We start from the raw sequence: 19,668 nt of genomic DNA, 5'->3' as shown, positions 1-19,668 counted from the left end.
GAAAAGGAAAACCAATAAAAAATCGAATAGATTATTAATAAAAAAAAGTAATAAATTGTGAAATGCGTTTCTGGCATTTTTTTTTTCTTTTAGGTAAATAATTCCTATAAAAAGAAAAGAAAAGAAAAGAAAAGGGCTATCAGTCTGTTTGAGTGTCCAATCCGCATTGGCCCGCTTCTGGTTGGTCTTCTGTCCATTCGAGTGCTTTTGGGCTATACCATAATTATCACATTTTGACTTTGACTCATCGCATTTGCATGAAACCACTTCATTTCACCCTTTCCCCAAACCCCAAATTAATTCACCCATAATTAATGTTTAATGTAGGGAAAAAAAGAACAGATGCAGCAAAACGTTTTCCATCACAAAAAGAAAGAACGTTGGAAAATTTATTTTTTTCTTTCGGAAGTGAAAATCCAATTCAGTCTTTGCCACTTTCCGCTCTTTAGGCTTAAAAAGGTATCAAAAAGCTTTGATCCCCAATTTATTAGATAGTCAGTAAGCTTATTGGCTAATTCTAAATTCTAAATTCTAAGCTTTTTTCGTTTAAGTAGCTGCCGCAAGTGACTCTAAATACTCCAGAAATAGGATCTCCTTTTCAAGAAAAACACCAACAAAAGTAGATATCTGATTTCTTTCTTGGAAAGCTAAGCTAAGCAAAGCAAAAAAAGAAAAACAAGTGGGAGTGGGAAAGGATTGAAGAAGAAAAAAGGGTCGGTCTCCATGCCTGACTCAGAGCCTATTTTCTTGCTTCTACCATCTATTTTATCTTTGATTCTGTTCTTCATTCTCATCAAGAGAAAGCAAAGAAGGTATAATCTTCCACCAGGGAACATGGGGTGGCCTTTTCTCGGCGAAACAATCGGTTACTTGAGGCCTTACTCTGCTACTTCAGTAGGTGAATTCATGCACCAGCATATATCAAGGCAAGCTTTTAAATTTCACCCCCCCTTTTTTTCACTGTTGGAAAAGCAAAATCTTTCTTTAAGTTTTGAATTAAATTCGACATTTTTCAGGTATGGGAATATCTACAAATCGAATTTGTTTGGTGAGAAGACAATAGTGTCTGCAGATGCTGGGTTGAACAAGTTCATATTACAAAACGAAGGGAGATTATTCGAGTGCAGTTACCCGAGAAGCATTGGTGGCATTCTTGGGAAATGGTCGATGCTGGTTTTGGTTGGGGATATGCATAGAGACATGAGGATTATATCACTCAACTTCTTGAGCAACGCCAGGCTGAGGACTCATCTTTTGAGAGAAGTGGAGAAACATACTTTGCTTGTTCTAAATACTTGGAAAGAGAAGTGCATATTTTCAGCTCAGGATGAAGCAAAAAAGGTTTTAAAAAATATGAGTTTATCTTTTTCTAGAAGGAAAAAAGAAAAAAGGAATTTGATTTTGGTTTTGGTTTTGTTTTTGCAGTTCACTTTCAATTTGATGGCAAAAAATATCATGAGCATGGACCCTGGACATCCAGAGACGGAGCAGCTAAAGAAAGAATATGTTACTTTCATGAAAGGAGTCGTTTCTGCTCCTTTAAATTTACCTGGAACTGCATACAGAAAAGCCTTACAAGTAATGAAAGGAGTTGGTCTTTTTGTTATGATTATAAAACTGTGGGTAAGTAATGAATCTGATGGGTTTTGTTCTGGTTTTGGGTTTGACAGTCTCGATCAACAATCCTGAAATTTATTGAAAAGAAAATGGAAGTAAGGATAAGGAAAATGAAGGAAGGAAAAGAAAACTCAGAGGAAGATGATCTTCTTGAATGGGTCTTAAAGCATTCTAATCTTTCCACAGAGCAAATCCTTGACTTGATTTTGAGCTTGCTTTTTGCTGGACATGAGACTTCCTCGGTAGCCATAACCTTAGCCATCTACTTCTTGCCAGGTTGTCCTTTGGCCATTCAACAGTTGAGAGTAAGCCACACTTTTTTTTTTCTTTAACTCCAAACCTTTCATCTCTATTTTGTTCTTTTTATTTAATAATTTTGTTTTATAAAACTTTAATCACAGGAAGAACACCTTGAAGTTGCCAGAGCCAAGAACCAATCAGGAGAGACTGAACTCAACTGGGATGATTACAAGAAAATGGAGTTCACTCAATGTGTAAGCTCTCACTTTTAAATTTAACTTTTGTTTACATCTAAACATTATTTTGTGATGTTCATTTCACTTAAGTTATTTTTTTTTCTTTATATATAGGTTATTAACGAGACACTTAGGCTTGGTAATGTCGTCAGATTTCTCCACAGAAAAGCTCTCAAAGATATTAGATATAAAGGTGAGTTTAAAACATGCTAATACTTTAATTTCATTAATTGCTTAATCAAGCAGCTTTTAATTAAAAAATGAAGCTTGAAAACCTTTTCTTTTTCTTTTCTATTTTTTTCTGGCGGTGGTGGAAAAGGTTATGATATTCCATGTGGGTGGAAAGTGCTTCCAGTGATTGCAGCAGTGCACTTGGATCCCTGTCTTTTTGACCACCCTCAACTCTTCAATCCATGGCGATGGCAGGTCAGTCAGTCACCCTATACTCTCTCTTTTTTCTTTTTGTAATTTTTAGATTTTATTCTTCTTTTTTAAAAAAAAAATAGAATTTTAACCCTTTTTTCTAAACGAAAATAACATTAATTAAATTTGGTCAATTTTTATCACTATATTTTGTAACGAACTTGGATTATGTTGTCTTCGAAGAAGACAAGTGAAGTCTTATGTTACAAAAATATGAAAGATGCGTCTAAGGTTTAAACTCCTCTTACTTGACTTTAAATAGATCAAATGTGATGAAATATGGAGTTAGTTGGTAGCATTCCGGATTTTATTGATTTATTGTAGTTCATATTTAATTTTATCGTTATTATTATATTTACATTAATAATAATAAGTAACGAAATCCGTGATTTAATGTTACTACTATTAACAATAAATTTGTAATTTGCTCAAACAAAAATTCCTTCGAAGATATTTGTGGTATGGCAGCAGAGGATAGGTGGTGTACTCACAATTAATTATCTAATAAATAAATTCTTTTGGACATTAATACCTACTGTTTCTGTTGTGTTCTTTTTATATAAAGTATGTATATTCTCTCGGGGGAATGATAGCATTACCCATAACCTTTTCTTTCTTTTTTTTCTTTAAGAAATTTAATTTTTAGTAAAACATAGACACAAATTTTCATCATTGTCAGCGGTATGGAAATTTTTTAGGAATTGATAATTTTAAATGATGTGTGGGGGCTTCCATCAAAGCCGTTGATTACTGTCGCATCAGGATAAGGCAAATAAGTATAGGGAAGATATCTGAAAGATAAGCTATGATCCAACGGATCCTCTAAACCCATGAACTGTCTTCATCAATGACCACCCCCCCCCCTTCTTGCAATACTGTACGGTCGTAGGCCCCCATCAATGGAAAAAAGAAATTTGATGAGGCAAAACCCAGGCAGTAACTTATAAATAAAGGTAAAGCAAGCCACTCTCGTGCGTGTGGGGGGTTTTAAGATGATGATGATTAAAGCCCCCCCATGTGGCTGTGGGGTTCCCGCGTGCACGTGCAGTGTGGTGGGGTTCCAGCGTTTCCTTTTTCCGGTGGGTCAATCGCAGTTCATAGCTACACAGTCTGCTTAAAACAAAATACTGTTATAGTCATAACGCAAATAGGGAGGGGGATCTAAAAGGTTAGGATTACCATGATTGCTAAAGAGATCGTCTTAACTCTCTACGTATGGGTCATTAAACAGATAGATAATCTATTTGAATAATCTTGAAAACTCATTTTTGATGTAATATTGACTTATGGTATAGCAAAATAATGGGAGTCGAGGGGCGGGGACGGCAACGTCATCAGCGAGCAGCAGCAATTACTTCATGCCATTCGGGGGAGGACCACGGCTATGTGCAGGAACAGAGCTGGCTAAACTGGAAATGGCGGTGTTCATCCACCATTTGGTCCTCAACTACCAGTGGGAGTTAGCCGATACGGATGAAGCCTTTGCCTTCCCTTTTGTCGACTTCCCTAAAGGCCTACCCATCAGAGTCTTCAAATCTTAAAACAGACATCTCAGGCAGGCAGGCAGGCAGGCAGGCTCAGCCGCTCGTGTTGCTGCATATATTTATATATAGTAGATATATAGGCATTAATTTAAAAGTGGACCCCCAAGCTACCTACTATCACCATTCTTCTGCAGTACTGTACGTACGTGAAGACAAAGACGATAGTGGCTTTCGTATTTTTCAACGTTCTAGTTGTTCCACATTTATATATATAGTATAATTACATGAAGAAAAAGGGAAGACAAAACAGATTCAAAGTATATATTTATATATATATATATTCATATCCACCATATTAATGTAAATTTTTATTTTATTTTGGTCCCTTCTGGGAGATAATTATTATTATTACTATTCATTTATCTATGTCATTCCCCTTCTTTTTTCAGGTTGGTTTTAGTTATTTATTATTAGTATTATTTGCATTTTGTACCACACTGTTCAAAGTAAAATGATTTACTATAAAAGCAAACTCATGAAAGGGCAAAGCCATATTTATGGATGAATAAATTAAATAAAAAACAAAAAAGTAAAGGTGAAGTGAGATAAATAAATTCAGAACGAATACTAATAAAATTGGGGTGATTTCCTGTCCACATTCTCTAACTATAAAATAGCATGTCAATGTATTAGCTTGGATTTCACAAAACAACAATCATCCTAAATTTGTTTGTTACTTTTTTATTAATCGTACTAAATCCAAAATATTCATTGAATAGGCATACATATGTCACAGTTTATCTACAACTCGTACAAGTATATAATGTCGGGATCCAAATTTTTCCACCTTTTAACGTGAAAAAAAAAACTTCAATCTTTTAAGTTTTTTAATCAATACTTCATTACATGCAGAAAAAAAATGGCCCCGATTTTTTAATTTTATAACTAGTATATATTTTTATTTTATTATATTATATTTTATAATTTTTTTAAAATGAACTCTAATTTATTGTTTCATTTAAAGACTCAAAAATATCCATATAAGAGTGAAAATTGTGGCGTGAGGTTTAGTCTCTCTCCATTGATAAAATCGTAAGGAATTTAATTAATGAAGAAAGGGAAAATTAAATAAATGTTATAGAAAAATTAATAAAACAATAAATAAAAGTGGATAAAAATACAAGAGAATTTTTCTCGTTTTTTATTTCACAGTAAAGATTCTATTTATAATTTATAAGTAATTAACATTCAATGCAATACCATAAATGAAGCTTACTTAAGTGCTTCATTAACACATATATTAAATATTGCATAATGAATGGGAGGTTTTACCTCATAAATGGGGGGAGGGGGTTAGAATATGGACATTCACATTTATTTATAACACTCCTCCTTGGATGTCCACTAGAAAAAACAGTACCTCATTAAAACATTTATTAGGAAAAACCCAATGGGATAAAAATCTAATGAAAGAAAAAGAGCACACAATCCCCTATTACAAGTTGCCTCATTAAAAACCTTTACCAGGAAAACCCAGTGGGACAAAACCTTGGTTAAAGGAAAAGAGTACAACGTGTTTTAGACTCCCTCTAATGACGACATCACATTATATCTTTGAGTCGACGTATTAAAATCTTGTTTCGTAGTCTTTCAATTGTTGGAGTTGGCAATGCATTGGTAAAAAGATCTGCTAAATTATCACTAGAACAAATTTGTTGAACTTCTATGTCACCTTTCTTCTCAAGATCATGAGTGAATAATAATTTTGGTGAAATATGTTTCATTCTGTCACCTTTGATATAACCACTCTTTAATTGAGTTATACATGCTGCATTATCTTCGTATAAGATAGTTGGCATATTTTCCTGTAAAGGAAAATTACATATCTTCTGGATATGTTGGGTTAATAACCTTAGCCAAACACACTCTCGGCTTGCCTCATGCATTATAATTATTTCAGCATGATTTGAAGAGGCATCAACTAATATTTGCTTTGTCGAATGCCATGATATGGCAGTACCTCCACATGTAAATAAATATCCCGTTTGAGATCGACCTTTGTGTGGATCCGATAAATATCCAGCATCAGCATAACCAACTAATAGGGATTTTGAATCATTTGAATAAAATAACCTCATATCAGTGGTCCCTCTAAGATATCTAAATACATGTTTAATTCCATTCTAATGTCTACGTGTTAGAGAAGAACTAAATATTGCTAGCAAGTTTACAACAAAAGCTATATAATATATAAGGTTTTGTGTTGTTTGCAAGATGCATCAATACTCCTATGGCACTTAGATATGGTACTTCAGGACCAAGAAAACTCTTCATCATTCTCACAAGGACGAAATTTATCTTTATTCACATCTAATGATCGTACAACCATCGAGGTACTCAATGGATGTGCTTTATCCATATAAAATTTATTTAAGATTTTTTTTCGTATAAGTTGACTAATGGACATGAATTTTATTTTTTAAATGCTCGATTTGCAGGCCAAGACAAAATTTTGTTCTTCCAAGATCTTTCATCTCAAATTCTTTCTTTAAATAATTTACTGCATTTTGAAGCTCTTCAAGAGTTCCAATAATATTTAGATCATCAACATAAATAGCAATTATCACAAAGTTTGATTCAGACCTTTTTATAAAACCACATGGGCAGATTGGATCGTTTTTATAACCTTCTTTTAACAAATATTCACCAAGACGATTGTACCACATACGTCCAAACTATTTTAATCCATATAAACTTTTCTTTAATCTGATTGAGCAATTTTCCTAGGAAACTTTATATCCTTCAGGAATTTTAAATCCTTCTGGGATTTTTATATAAATTTCACTATCAAGTGTACCATACAAATAGGCTGTAACAACATCCATTAGACGCATGTCAAGTTTTTCACATGCTGCCAGACTAATAAAGTATCTAAATATGATTGCATCCACCACGGGAGAATATGTCTCTTCATAATCAATGTCGGGTCTTTGCGAAAATCCTTGTGCTACAAGCCTTGATTTATATGTTACGACTTCATTTTTTCTCATTTCATTTTCATACAAATATCCATTTATATCCTACCGGCTTTACATATTTAGGGGTTTGGACTATAGGTCCAAAAACCTCACGTTTAGAAAGTGAATTTAATTCTGCTTGAATTGCGTCTTTCTATTTTGGCCAATCTTTTCTATTTCTACATTCCTCAATAGATTTAAGCTCAGGATCCTCATTTTCTTTTGCTATTTCAATAGCAACAATATAAGTAAAATTGTTGTTGGCAACTATATTTTTTCGGTTCCATCTTTTTCTTGAAGTAACATAACTTATTGAGATTTCTTTGTTATCACCATTTTCAGGTACCTGAACCTCTTTTGGGGTTTTTTGATTAGTTATATCTTTGGCCTCTTCTGGGACACTTGCCTCCATAATATTACCATCTTGAATAATTGCTCCTTTTTTACGAGAATTTTTATCTTTGGAACCGATTGGCCTTCCACGCTTCATGCGTGGATTACTTTCTTTAGCACTAACAATTTGCCTTATTGGGATATCAATTCATATTGGAGCATTTTCAGCTGGTATGTGAGATTTTGTAATTCTCTTTAGGTCAGTAAATGAATCTGGCAGTTGATTGGCAATGTTTTGCAAATATATAATCCTTTAAACTTCTTGTTCACATTTACTTATACAAGGATCTGATTGAGATAATGATGATCCATTCCATATAATTTCTTTTACTAGTTGTATTTTCTCTTCCTCTAATGTTGGGAATGTTGTTTCATCAAAATGATAATCAATAAATTGTGCAGTAAATAAATCTCCAGTTAATGATTCAACATATTTAATTATAGAAGGAGATTCATAACCAACATATATTCCCAACCTCCTTTGAGGACCTATCTATGTGCGTTGTGGTGGAGTAATTGGAACATATACTGCACATCCAAAAATTCTAAGATGAAAAATATTTGGCTTTTGACCAAAAGCCAATTGTAATGGGGAGTACTTATTATAACTTGTTGGCCTTAAGTGCATAAGTGCTGCTACATGCAAAATAGCATATCCCCAACCTGTAACAAGGAGTTTTGTTCTCATGAGCAATGGCCGAGCAATTAGTTGGAGGCGTTTGATAAACGATTCAGCTAAACCGTTTTGTGTATGAACATGAGCTACAGGATGTTCAACTTTTATCTCAATTGACATACAATAATCATTAAAAGCTTGGGATGTAAACTCACCAGCATTATCAAGACGAATAATTTTGATTGCATAATCTAGAAATTATGCTCTTAATCGAATCATTTAAGCAAGTAGTCTCGCAAATGCTAGGTTACGAGTCGATAATAAATACACATGTGTCCACCTACTAGATGCATCTAATAATACCATAAAATATCTGAATGGTCTACATGGTGGATGAATAGGTCCACAAATATCACCTTGAGTACGTTCCAGAAATACGGGAGATTCAATCCCAACTTTAGCTGGTGATGGTCTAATAATCAATTTTCCTTAAGAACAAGCAACACAAGATAAATCCTTGAATTCAAGAATCTTTTGGTTCCTTAATGAGTGTCCAATTGAATTCTCGATGATTCTTCACATCATAATAGATCCGGGATGGCCTAATCAATCATGCCAAATAGTAAAAGTATGTCGTTCTACAAACTTCTAGTTTGTAATAACATGTGACTCAATTGTACTAATATGTGTATAATATAAGCCTGATGAAAAAGCAGATAGCCTCTCCAAAACATATTTCTTTCCACATTCAATATTCGTAATATATAGATATTCAACATTTTTCTCATTCATAGTCTCAATATGATATCCATTAAGACGAATATCTCTAAAACTCAATAAATTTCTTTGAGACTTAGTAGAATATAAAGCATCATCAATGACAAATTTTGTACCTTTAGGTAATAATATAATAGCTCTTCTAGAGCCTTCAATAAGTTTTGAACTACCCGATATTGTATTAACATGGGCATTACTCATTGTCAAATGAGAACAATATTTTTTTTTATCTTTGAGTATCGTATGTGTCGTAGCATTATCTGCAAGACACATGTCTCTATTGATTTTGGGTCCATCGAAATTTTGTTGAATATACATATTCTTCATAAAAACAAACAAAATATAATATGAGAAACATTGTAAATATTTATTAAATATATAAATTATTCTTTATGCAAGAAAATAAAATATAATTAAAATAACATAAAAATGTCAAAATAACATCAATTTTTCTAAAGATTCTCAAAGAAATCTGCCACATCTAGGTGAGTTCTATTATTAAGGTCATTAAATTTATCACCCTCTTAGGCATGGTCAGTTTTAGTATTATAGTGAATATATTCATCTTTTGCCTCCATTTCATCATTTTGGGATATAAAATTTGTCTCTATATGCTTTCCCTTCCTTTTAATAGATGCTTGATAAAGTTTCACTAAATGCTCAAACATACGACAGGTATGTGACCAATGCCCCTTCATACCACATCGGTAGCATATATTCTCAATAATCTTTGAAGGATTATTTTGACAACTTCTTTCTTGTCTTTCATTGTTATTCTTTTTCTGGTGGTTAGAAGTATCATTTTTATGACCACCATGATAACGATTACTAATACGTCCTCGGCCACGTCCACCACTATGTACACGACCACGGTCGCAACCTCTATATTTTCTATTTTCATAATTATTGTGTACTGCTACATTCACTTCAAGGAATGGTGCAGAACCATTGGGACGAATTCTATGATTTTTCATCAATAGCTCATTACTTTATTCAGCCACCAAAAGGCATGAAATCAATTCAGAATACCTTTTAAAACATTTTCACGGTATTGCTGTTGCAGGAGCACATTAGTAGCATGAAAGGTTGAAAATGTTTTCTCTAACAAGTCCTCATCAGTTATATTTTCTCCATATAATTTTAGTTGAGAACTAATTTTGAAAATTTCTTAATTGTATTCACTTACAGTATTAAAATCTTGCAACCGTAAGTGCATCCAATCATAACGAGCTTTAGGGAGTATCATAGTTTTCTGATGGTCAAATCATTCTTTCAAATTTTTCCACAACTCAAGAGGGTATTTCACAGTGAGATATTTCACTTGTAATCCTTCATGCAGATGATGACGGATGAAAATCATTGCTTTTGCGTTGTCTTGATTAGATGCTTCTTTATTTGCTAATATAGTATTTTCTAGACCTTTAGCATCTAGGTAAATTTCAGCATCTAACACCCATGACAAATAATTCTTGCCTGAAATGTTTAAGGCCGCAAATTCAAGTTTGGCAAAATTTGACATTATAATCACTTGAATCAAAATAAAAAAAATATTAGCAAAATAATAAGTATTCTCAATCGTAAAATAATTCAATTATATATACCAAATTTGCTAAATAATAATATGTATGTCAAATATTAGCATAAAGAGGAATAGTCATAATAATAACTTAACACAAATTAAATTAATTAAAATTTCTTTTAATAAAAAATACATGTATATATAATTATCATTATTAGATTTTAGTTGTAAAAACAAATGTGCAAATGTTACCCAAAGCAAATATTTCATCTAGAAAATAAAATAAAAGAATTATGAAAATATGTATATCGTATATAGTTTAACGAGAGTTATACGGGAAAATTATATAAAGTCGAAATGACATGAACTTCACTATAAACTCGTAGAAGCTCGTGTGATAACGTGTTATAGAAAAATTAATAAAACAATAAATAAAAGTAGATGAAAATATAAGAGAATTTTTCTCGTTTTTTATTTCACTCAGGTAAAGATTCTATTTATAATTTATAAGTAATTAACATTCAATATAATACCATAAATAAAGCTTACTTAAGTGCTTATTAAACATTGTATATTGAATAAAAGAATTTACCTTATAAATGGGGGTTAGAAGATTATATTCACGTTTATTTATAACAATAAAGAGATGTATGTTATTGTTGTTAGTGTCCCCGTTCGGACGTTTGTCTGAGAAATATTATTTATATGCAAAATGCGTCTCCCCCCGTTTGAAAAATGTAGTTCCAACGGTTTTTGTTTTGGCACCATGCAATCAGCATATTTTTTTATTATTTGTGGGCCCTCTTCTCATTATTAATTCCTCCTGTCCTGTCCTCCCCCATCCGCATCCCCTCGCCTTCTTTTCTGACTGCCCACTTTCTTTTACTTAATTAGAGAAGGTGATCCAAATTCCAATTTACCCTAAATATTAAAAACAAAAACCTTCAAATTTTAAAATTGAAAAACAAACAGAAATTTTAAGGATAATCTCTAATTTGGATAATTATTTTATTTAAAGTGATTAAAATTAAAAAAAATTCTAATTAAGATAAATTTTATTTTAAAGTGAAAAAATTTTAAAATGATAAAAATAAGACAGAATCTTTTTAAATTTACTATGAGTGTAATTTACTCAAAAAGAAGAGGGATGGCATGGACATTAACAAAGCACATTCATTATCATGCAGATTGATTGGAACCTTCCAAAATGAACCAACTCAACCGATTATATTCCAAATATATCCCACGACAATTCAATAAAAGAAAGCCAACGACCGAAATGAAAAGGAATGATGGAGCAGGCCACCACCATCATCAGAAGGGCTCATGGAGAACTTAAATGGTACCATATCTTGACATGATCTACGTATATATTTATATATTCCTTGTAAAATGGGATTGGGTGGCTGAGGAAAGCATCACCTCACCTCACCTCACTTTAGCTCTGCCCTCTAGGCCTCGATGCTCGATCTCATCTTGGTTAGGTTTCCTTTCACTTTCCAATGCGTTATATATGTTTGATGTTATCCCTTAATGATTTCAATATCATGTCGTGTGTCAAACTCAAACATCGAGTTTCGGTGCTATAAGGCAGTGGTGCCTGAAGCTGCACGTTGGCCTTGGTATGAGTTTTTTTCTTTAAAAGCATGGGGTCGGGAGGGGAGTGGGGAGAGATCGGATCTTGCCAAAATTTTCCCTGTTGAGAAATGAGAACTACTGAACTGCCGACACGGAGACAATTTGGCAATTCACCGGGTTTTCATAACAGCGATGTGCGACACCATTCAACAACAGTAGGCCCATTGTAATTAGGCCATAGCACACCTTTTTAAATTGATGGTCCAGCCCAAATCCATTAAAAAGAAAGTAACATTTTATTTTCTGCTTCATCTCTTTTTGTAGTTGTTTGCATACTACTGTTTTGGAATTTGTTTAATTGCTTACGTTTTTTTTAAATAGTTATACTAAAAATTAATTCATTCAATGAATGGAACCAAACAATTTAGAGAGAAAAAAATAGCAAATACTCATCGTAAATGGTGAAAGACAAGTTTCATCAACACAACAGAAGCTTTAGCCTCAGTATCAATAGAACATTATGACACGTTAACGATTGACTTTGTCACAACTCAAGCATGACATATCTGGAGTGATTGCAAGTAATGAAATCAACCTCGGATGGTCAAAAGCGGAGAGCAAAAATCGACAAAAGAATCGAGCATTCACCAAACTAGAGAGGATGACAAAAAATCATCCCTAAAATCATTTGTAAAACTAAAATTGCATGCATAAGCAATACTAAAAAACGTATAACAAGAGCAAATAAAAACTTCTAAAACTGAAGACTTATTAAATAATGGAAAAGCAAACAAAAAGAACATATAAAACTTAAGACAACACGTGTCTAAATCGACACATGAAATTATTTATTATTCTGAAATACTCTCAAATCAGAAACAAATTAAGAAGTTGACAAAGAGCCATCCACTTTCTAAAAAAAAATTACGGGTGGTTATGGAGTTTTAGCGAACAACAGACATCATTATCTATCCATCACAACTCGTGAAGACAACAAAGATATCTACAAAATAGATTTGCAAACTAAAAAAAGGAGAAGACGTGTATAGTGAATAAGAAGAAAAAAGAAAGAAAGGGTGGATGAGAAAGGAAAAAGGCGGGCAAGCTAACGCAAAGACTGACACCGCCGCTAAGCAAAATAAAATATAAAAAACAAATAATTTAAAAAACAAAAAAAAAGGAGAGAGAAATTTTTAGGATTTTTCTTTCATAAAAAATAATTTAATTCTCCTCAATATGAATAAAATAATTTAGTTCATGTTCCCTTAAAAAATAATAAAGAAAGAAAGATATTTTATAGAAACAGTAATTATATTTCAATAAATTATAAGTAAATAGTAATTCAGTCGGTATCAAAATAAATGCAGCAATTAATTTTTATAGTATTTGAAATTAAGCAAATAGGAACAATCCAAGCGATATTTTTTTTTTATATAAAAATTGACGTGATAAATAAAATTGTGCCAAGGAAGCCCTGAAAGTTTAACAATGGCTCAAGTTTTGGGACCTTAAGTGCCCAAAATATTATGTGTAAGTTTTCAATTTAAGTTTATTTCAGTTGAGAATCCTATTCATATTTATTTTCATTTAGGTCTAAACATATTCTAATTATCTGCTTGTTTGTTTGTACATTGAAATAGTTTAAATCTAATCATATTTATAATTTCGTTTCTGCATTGTATTGATTAATTTTGGTAACAAATAACAATTATATGAACGTAATTACGACAGGGGTAAATTCAAAACCATTTGGATTTTTAGAAAACAGAATAAGCTTGAAAAAAAATTAAAAGTTATATAATAGTCATAAAATTATAAAATATTTTAATTCAAAATTTAAAAATTAATAATTAATAATTTTTTCCAGAATTTTGGAGAAGGAATCTAAAATTTTCTTTAAACATTATAAATTTCAATTTTTTTTAAATTATAAAAATACTAATGATCTCCACGAAACAAACTAAAAAATTGATTAAGAAATGTACATCTATCAATTAATAGTATAGTTACGGTGAGTAAAAATATTATTCCCACAAAAATGAAAGTACTAATAATTACCGTCTTTCTATTATTTAACCGAATAATACGAGTGACTAATTAAAACTAAAATTAACTAAATTGATTAACTAACGAGCAAGAAAAAGAACAAAACACGAAATTAATCGATTAACAACCAAGAAGCAAAATAATACCCAAGAAAGAATTCACTTAAATTTCATTTGTCACTATTAATCTAAATTACGCAATTCCTTTACTTAGTAACTTAATCCATAGAAATATCTAAATTATGCAAATATCTCTTTCGAACATAAAAAGCAATTAGCTCTAGGTTGATTAATTAAAATTTCTTTCTAATTAAAACTCCTAGTATCGCATTAACTCATGCCATGGATTCCCCTATTAGATTTGACTCTAATCAGATAGATTTATATTATCCTATTTCTAGGATTGCATGCAACTCCACTCAATTACGCAATATCTACTCTTAAACAGAGTCTATTCAACAATCAATTTAAGCACATCAAACATGGATCAATAAACTAGAAATATTAAATCAAGAATTAACTACACATAATTGATAATAAAAAACTAACACTATGTTTGGTTCAATGGAATTGCTATTCCATAAATGACACGGTTCAAAACTTTAAAGGAAAACAGCCATTTGGTTGGCTGAATGCTCAAAACGTCGAATGGAGATTACAAGTTCATTCTAAAAATCGCCGAATAGCCATTCCGGGGAGGAGGTGCCGAATGGCTATTCCAACCTCTCCATCGAATGACCCTTTTTTTCTCCTCCAAAAATACCCTTTCTTAGATTAAATTTTCTCTAACGGTTTCAACTTTTGTTTTCTTTTGGTCATTCGACAATCTCAAGCTCAAATCAATCTAAAAGGAAGCAGATCAACTTGAAGGCCAAATCAACTAGATTTTGTTGTAAGTTCAATTCAACTAGGGTTTGTTTTGCATTTTGATTGATTTTTTTTTTGTTTCTGATGATTTGTCCAAGGGGAATTGAAATGGATTCTGCAACTGTTCACGAGGAGATCGATTCATTATTCGAGTCAACTCCTCCTCTCAAAGATTCGGCTAAAATCATAGACAAATTGAATCAAGTCATCCAATTTGATTCTCCTTCAGGTACAGTACCTGAAGCTAATCGATTCTGCACATATTTTCCCCTACCGGATATTTGTTTGTATATGTATACCTTTTCGTATTTTTTAGGAGAAGGAAAAGGGAGGAAGGTAGAGGAGCTGCTAAAACGATGCCCAAATCTTAAGAAAATTATTATTTTTAGGGTTATTTCAAAAGCCAAGCCACACAAGGAATGCCAGGTATTTGCCAAATTCACCTCATCTATTATTCGAGTCATGAGGAAATACATGCATGTAGAGGTGCAATTTGAATGAGTAAAGTTCTCTCAATTGAATTTCTAAACTCAAGTCTTGTATCAGTTGTGAATTATATGAGCAGATATGCAGTAGATTTTACAGTTGTGAATTAACACACTACTCATTTAGCTTGAATTCTTGTGGAGCCTTTACACTGGTGAATATGCATGTTCTGTTTGCTTTTGGTTATGGATTTTAGATTTATTATTACCAGTTACTGCTTATGCAATTTTATCATGGATTATCTGCGGTTCAACCCCCCCATAATGATTTACTAAATCATAATAAATTCTAATGATATTTACATTTAGGTGTATTCATCTGGCAGCAGTCAATCTGCTCAATTTGCTAATTCGTGGAAAAGAATTGGTATGCTCTTTTGCTGAAAGTTTGAGATCTAGTAAGAATATTTATTTGCTCATTACAATGTAGATGTGACAGTTCTTAGTTATCTATGACATGGTGAGGTTCAAGTTCCGGCCTACCTTTCTGAGAGAAAACCAGTGGGCTGGTTCTTCTTCAGTAATGGTTAGTGGTACTCTTATAACCTGCTAAAATATAACTTTGCTCCCTATTACTGTTTTTAGTGTTAATTTTTAAGACAGTTTACTGGAATATAGAGGGAGTTCCCTGATTGGTAGAAATTGTTAGATGAACATAACTTCGCTTGATTTTCTTCGATGAAGACTGAACTTATTTATATTAAAGTTGTCAGTTGCATTAATATCAGCAGTGTGTATGCCTTATACCTAGCAATCTGGAATGACAAAGTCATGGTTTTGTGATGAAGATGATATAATCCCCACTATTGTGCTGCCAATTATGCCAATTATTGAGCGAAATGTTGGTGCCATGAAGCAGCCAAATGATGGAGGAATTCAGATTGTATTCTCTGAATGGAAGCAATTTATGTTTCTTTCTGTATGAACTAGCTAAGTTCTCTTCGGCATACTTTCTTCTCTCCCCAAGTAGATGCTATACCACTCACAACTGGAAACTGCTGTTTTTTCATTTATCCTTTTGAAACTTTAACTTCAGCATGACCAAGCACTTCTACCTTCAGTTTAACTTAATAATAATGTATATAAGTCTTCCTTCAGTGGTTGTAAAACTTCAGACTGTCTTATCCAGTAAGATACATTTGAGGTTTGAATTCAAAAGAGAAAAAGGATAAGTACTAATAAAGGATAAGTAAAATACATGAAGCACTGGTTTTTTTATATAGTGAAAAGCAATATCTTTGTTTTTATGTTTACATTATACATTTTTCTATATCTCCAATTACTGTAATTAAATGTCTTCTGTACTTGTTACAATTTTTTTCTGTACTGCTGATATATTAAATTGACACTATTGTATGGGTTTGAGATTGAGCTCTCTGTTGATGCAGTAACAGATTGGTTTGCAATGGCCGTACTTAACTTGTCTCGCATCTTTTACTATTTGGACACTCTTTTAGCCAACTTGTATCTATATCTTATGTTACGGTTTGGGGGGAAGATGCCGACATGAATACCGCTCTGCCATGATTGAATTCTAATGCCTTTGTTTATCTAATGAACAATGCAGATGTATTTCACTATTGATTCAACATTCTATGTTTCATTCACATTTATGTTATATCTTACATTACGGATTGGGGGAAAGATGCCAAGGTGAATACTGTTCTGCCATGATTGAATTCAAACACTTTTTGGTTTATCATTATATATGTTCTTTTCTTTTCTTTTCTTTTCTTTTTTTTTTTTTGATTTGTATCTTATCTCATTTTAGAGGCTACTTGAAAGATATTCAAGTGACTACTTTTCTGCCTAGATTCACTATTGTATGTTATTATGTTGGCTTGTATTGACCCTGACCTTGAGTTGTTATTATTACTATTTTCTTTTAGAGGGAAGTGTATGCAGTAGCCATCGTTGGTTCTTTTCCAATTGTTGTAACTAATTTATTGGATTTAACAAATGGGTAGCTTAGGATACTGAGTTTCCATTGATTGCAACTGCAAAAGTTTTACAAATTTTCAAGAAGAGGAGCCAATGGTTGCATGTTATTCAAGTATATTCAGTCTATTGGTATTCTTGCTTTGTATTTTCCAGCTTCTAAAATACATTCAGTCATTGATGCAGGGAAGCTTTATATGTTTAATAATTTTCTATTAATATATATTATATTAAAATAGTCTTGTATTATCATATTTGATTCTATAGAATACTCTCGGTCAATATTTTAAAGGAACCTTAATGCTATTCTTTGTGAATAGATACTTTCAATCAATGTTCTTTGTGAAGTTTGGCACATGTAAAAATGAAGTTGCATGAGAGTTTGTGATTACAAATTTAAATCTATATTGTTCATTTTTACTTTTACATGAAATTTTTATATTATACACGTCTAGCAGCATAAATAAATTAACGAAAATATGTTAAAAATATATATACACAATATAACAATTTCATTAGTTCTTTTGCTGTATATCAATATCTGTCTATGAGTAAAAATATTTGAAACAATATATTCTTTAAATTATTCTTTTAAATTATTCTTTAAGTAACATAGATATTATGATATATATGCTAAATTATTTGTTTTGCTAATAATATTCTAACACATTAAATATGCATTATATTTTAAAAATAATAAAGTAGGTTGTATATTATTTTTTGTAATATTATATATTATTTTTATTAATTTATATTTTAATAATTGCTATATTAAGAATATTATTAAATTATATATTATTATTGTTAAATTATAATTAATAATAAATTTATTAAAATAGGGTTAAATTATGTATTATTATTTTTATTAAATTATATCTAATAATAATCCTATTAAATTTAATAACAATAATCATCCTTTTAACAAAATTTCTGCTAAGGGTACTCTGGTCATTTTAGCTTCTTTTCTTATGCTATTACAACTTTATTCCATTCAACCAAACACAAGAATATTATTACAGTTCTATTCCATTCCATTCAACCAAACAATTGAATTGTTATTACAGTTCTATTCTATTACAACTCTATTCCATTACAGTTCTATTCCATTACAACCCTATTCCATTACACTGAACCAAACGTGGCCTAAGTATTTATTGTGTAAAATAAAAATCAACCGACAAAATTCATCATATGGTTCATCTCCTTTAGGTATTGAAAATTAGTTCATGCTTGAAAATAAAAACATTCAAAAGATGCTATAACCAAAAGAAATAAAGAAATTCATTATAACTTCCTAAGAAATCAAATGGGATCTTGACGGAAATATGCTTCAAAGTCGGCTTCAATGGTGTTTTTCGAGTTGTTTTCTTGAGTATTCTCTGATGGCTCACACCTATCTTTTTTTTTGTCATATATACGTTTTAGAATGCCATTTTTCGTTGTTCGGTGCGTAATACTGTGAAATCGACATACGCTACCACGCGCTCGTGTGAAATGGTTCAGCCCGTGTGGCTCCTGCAGCTTGCTTAGACACTCCAATTTTCGCTCATTTTTTCTCTCAAGTGCTCTATTAAGCATTAAAACATGAATTTAAAATATTAGGAGCATAAAATTCACAATTAACATCGATTAATCACCCAAAAATGCATTAAGAAAGAGGTTAAAATATGTTACTTTTAGAACTTATCAACTAAAATTTATTTAAAATAATATAAAATTGAAAAAATTATTAAAAACTACAAAAAGTATAAAAAAATGCAAAACAAAATACTAAAATTTTTATAGATTTATGAAAAAGAGTTTGCATGGGTCACTAACGTGCCACGAAGTTGACTATCAAGAAAAAGAACTAGAATTGGTTTAAGGTTGAAGGGAGGTTCAAGTTCCTAGTGATGATACCATATTTCCACACAGCTTTGAGGCTTATATTGATGATATCGAAAAGTTGAACAATCTCAAAGATAGATCCATAAAAAATAAAATTATTATATTTTCATAACTTTTTTGTATTTTTTAAATTTTATATAAAAATTAAGTGCAATTTTTTTAATTTTTAATAATTTCCTATTTTTTAAAATACTTTTTAAGAAATTCCTATTATTTTAAACACTTTTTAATAATTTCCTATTATTTTTAAATAAAAATGTTCAAAATTTTTTACAATTTTTAATTTCCAAAAAATATATTTTAAAAAAATCAAGATTCTATTTTTATTTATAATTTAAAAAAAATAGAATTTTTATTGATTTTTTTGTGATTTTAAAAATAAATTTAAGGTAAATTATCTTATTTTACCATGTGGCATAACCTTGAAATGCTACATGGTCACATGGTGAAATTAATGAACGTAGGGGCCAACACAAAAATTAATTTTTTGAGGGCTTAATTGATTGCTTATATTCGATTAAGGGTTCAATTGAGTGTCGTTTTCAA

At 31.3% G+C, this 19,668-nt stretch overlaps 2 protein-coding genes across 14 annotated transcripts; both read left to right on the top strand.

Annotated features, from left to right (window-relative positions):
• Positions 1-249: 249 nt before the first annotated feature.
• LOC107896149 (cytochrome P450 90B1-like) lies at positions 250-4,385 on the top strand. Of its 2 annotated transcripts, XM_016821279.2 has the most exons (9): positions 250-459; positions 555-926; positions 1,017-1,341; positions 1,426-1,578; positions 1,671-1,922; positions 2,019-2,111; positions 2,208-2,286; positions 2,413-2,519; positions 3,812-4,385. In XM_016821279.2, the coding sequence occupies exons 2-9, from the start codon at positions 724-726 to the stop codon at positions 4,055-4,057; spliced, it is 1,458 nt and encodes a 485-aa protein (XP_016676768.1). In that variant the 5' UTR covers positions 250-459; positions 555-723; the 3' UTR covers positions 4,058-4,385.
• Positions 4,386-14,518: 10,133 nt separating this feature from the next.
• LOC107896047 (uncharacterized) lies at positions 14,519-17,569 on the top strand. Of its 12 annotated transcripts, none has more exons than XR_005905041.1 (5): positions 14,519-15,041; positions 15,129-15,238; positions 15,607-15,664; positions 16,086-16,950; positions 17,189-17,569. XR_005905041.1 is itself a non-coding variant. In XM_016821232.2 (5 exons), exons 2-5 carry the CDS (start codon positions 14,921-14,923, stop codon positions 16,805-16,807), a joined length of 405 nt encoding a protein of 134 aa, XP_016676721.1. In that variant the 5' UTR covers positions 14,542-14,837; positions 14,911-14,920; the 3' UTR covers positions 16,808-17,002. The 12 variants fall into 12 exon arrangements, 7 of the variants coding, with proteins under 7 accessions (XP_016676695.1, XP_016676710.1, XP_040937686.1 ...); XR_005905046.1 differs by lacking the exon at positions 17,189-17,569 and adding an exon at positions 15,728-15,823 and having other exon boundaries at positions 16,692-17,002; XR_005905045.1 differs by lacking the exon at positions 17,189-17,569 and adding an exon at positions 15,728-15,823 and having other exon boundaries at positions 16,686-17,002.
• The last annotated feature ends 2,099 nt before the right edge of the window (positions 17,570-19,668 follow it).

The sequence above is a fragment of the Gossypium hirsutum genome, chromosome A11, assembly GCF_007990345.1.
Source record: "Gossypium hirsutum isolate 1008001.06 chromosome A11, Gossypium_hirsutum_v2.1, whole genome shotgun sequence".
In the NCBI taxonomy this organism is placed as follows: Eukaryota; Viridiplantae; Streptophyta; class Magnoliopsida; order Malvales; family Malvaceae; genus Gossypium; species Gossypium hirsutum.
The sequence above is the reverse complement of the archived record's forward strand: the minus strand, read 5'-3'. Positions and strand labels throughout refer to the sequence as shown.

Excerpts from the sequence above, each read along its gene's own strand:
- LOC107896149 (XM_016821279.2), top strand. The coding sequence starts at position 724 with ATGCCTGACTCAGAGCCTATTTTCTTGCTTCTACCATCTATTTTATCT. Across the intron at positions 927-1,016 it reads ATGCACCAGCATATATCAAG|GTATGGGAATATCTACAAAT; the intron begins GCAAGCTTTTAA and ends GACATTTTTCAG. Across the intron at positions 2,112-2,207 it reads AAATGGAGTTCACTCAATGT|GTTATTAACGAGACACTTAG; the intron begins GTAAGCTCTCAC and ends CTTTATATATAG.
- LOC107896047 (XM_041081752.1), top strand. The coding sequence starts at position 14,897 with ATGATTTGTCCAAGGGGAATTGAAATGGATTCTGCAACTGTTCACGAG. Across the intron at positions 15,042-15,128 it reads CCAATTTGATTCTCCTTCAG|GAGAAGGAAAAGGGAGGAAG; the intron begins GTACAGTACCTG and ends CGTATTTTTTAG. Across the intron at positions 15,239-15,606 it reads AGCCACACAAGGAATGCCAG|GTGTATTCATCTGGCAGCAG; the intron begins GTATTTGCCAAA and ends ATTTACATTTAG.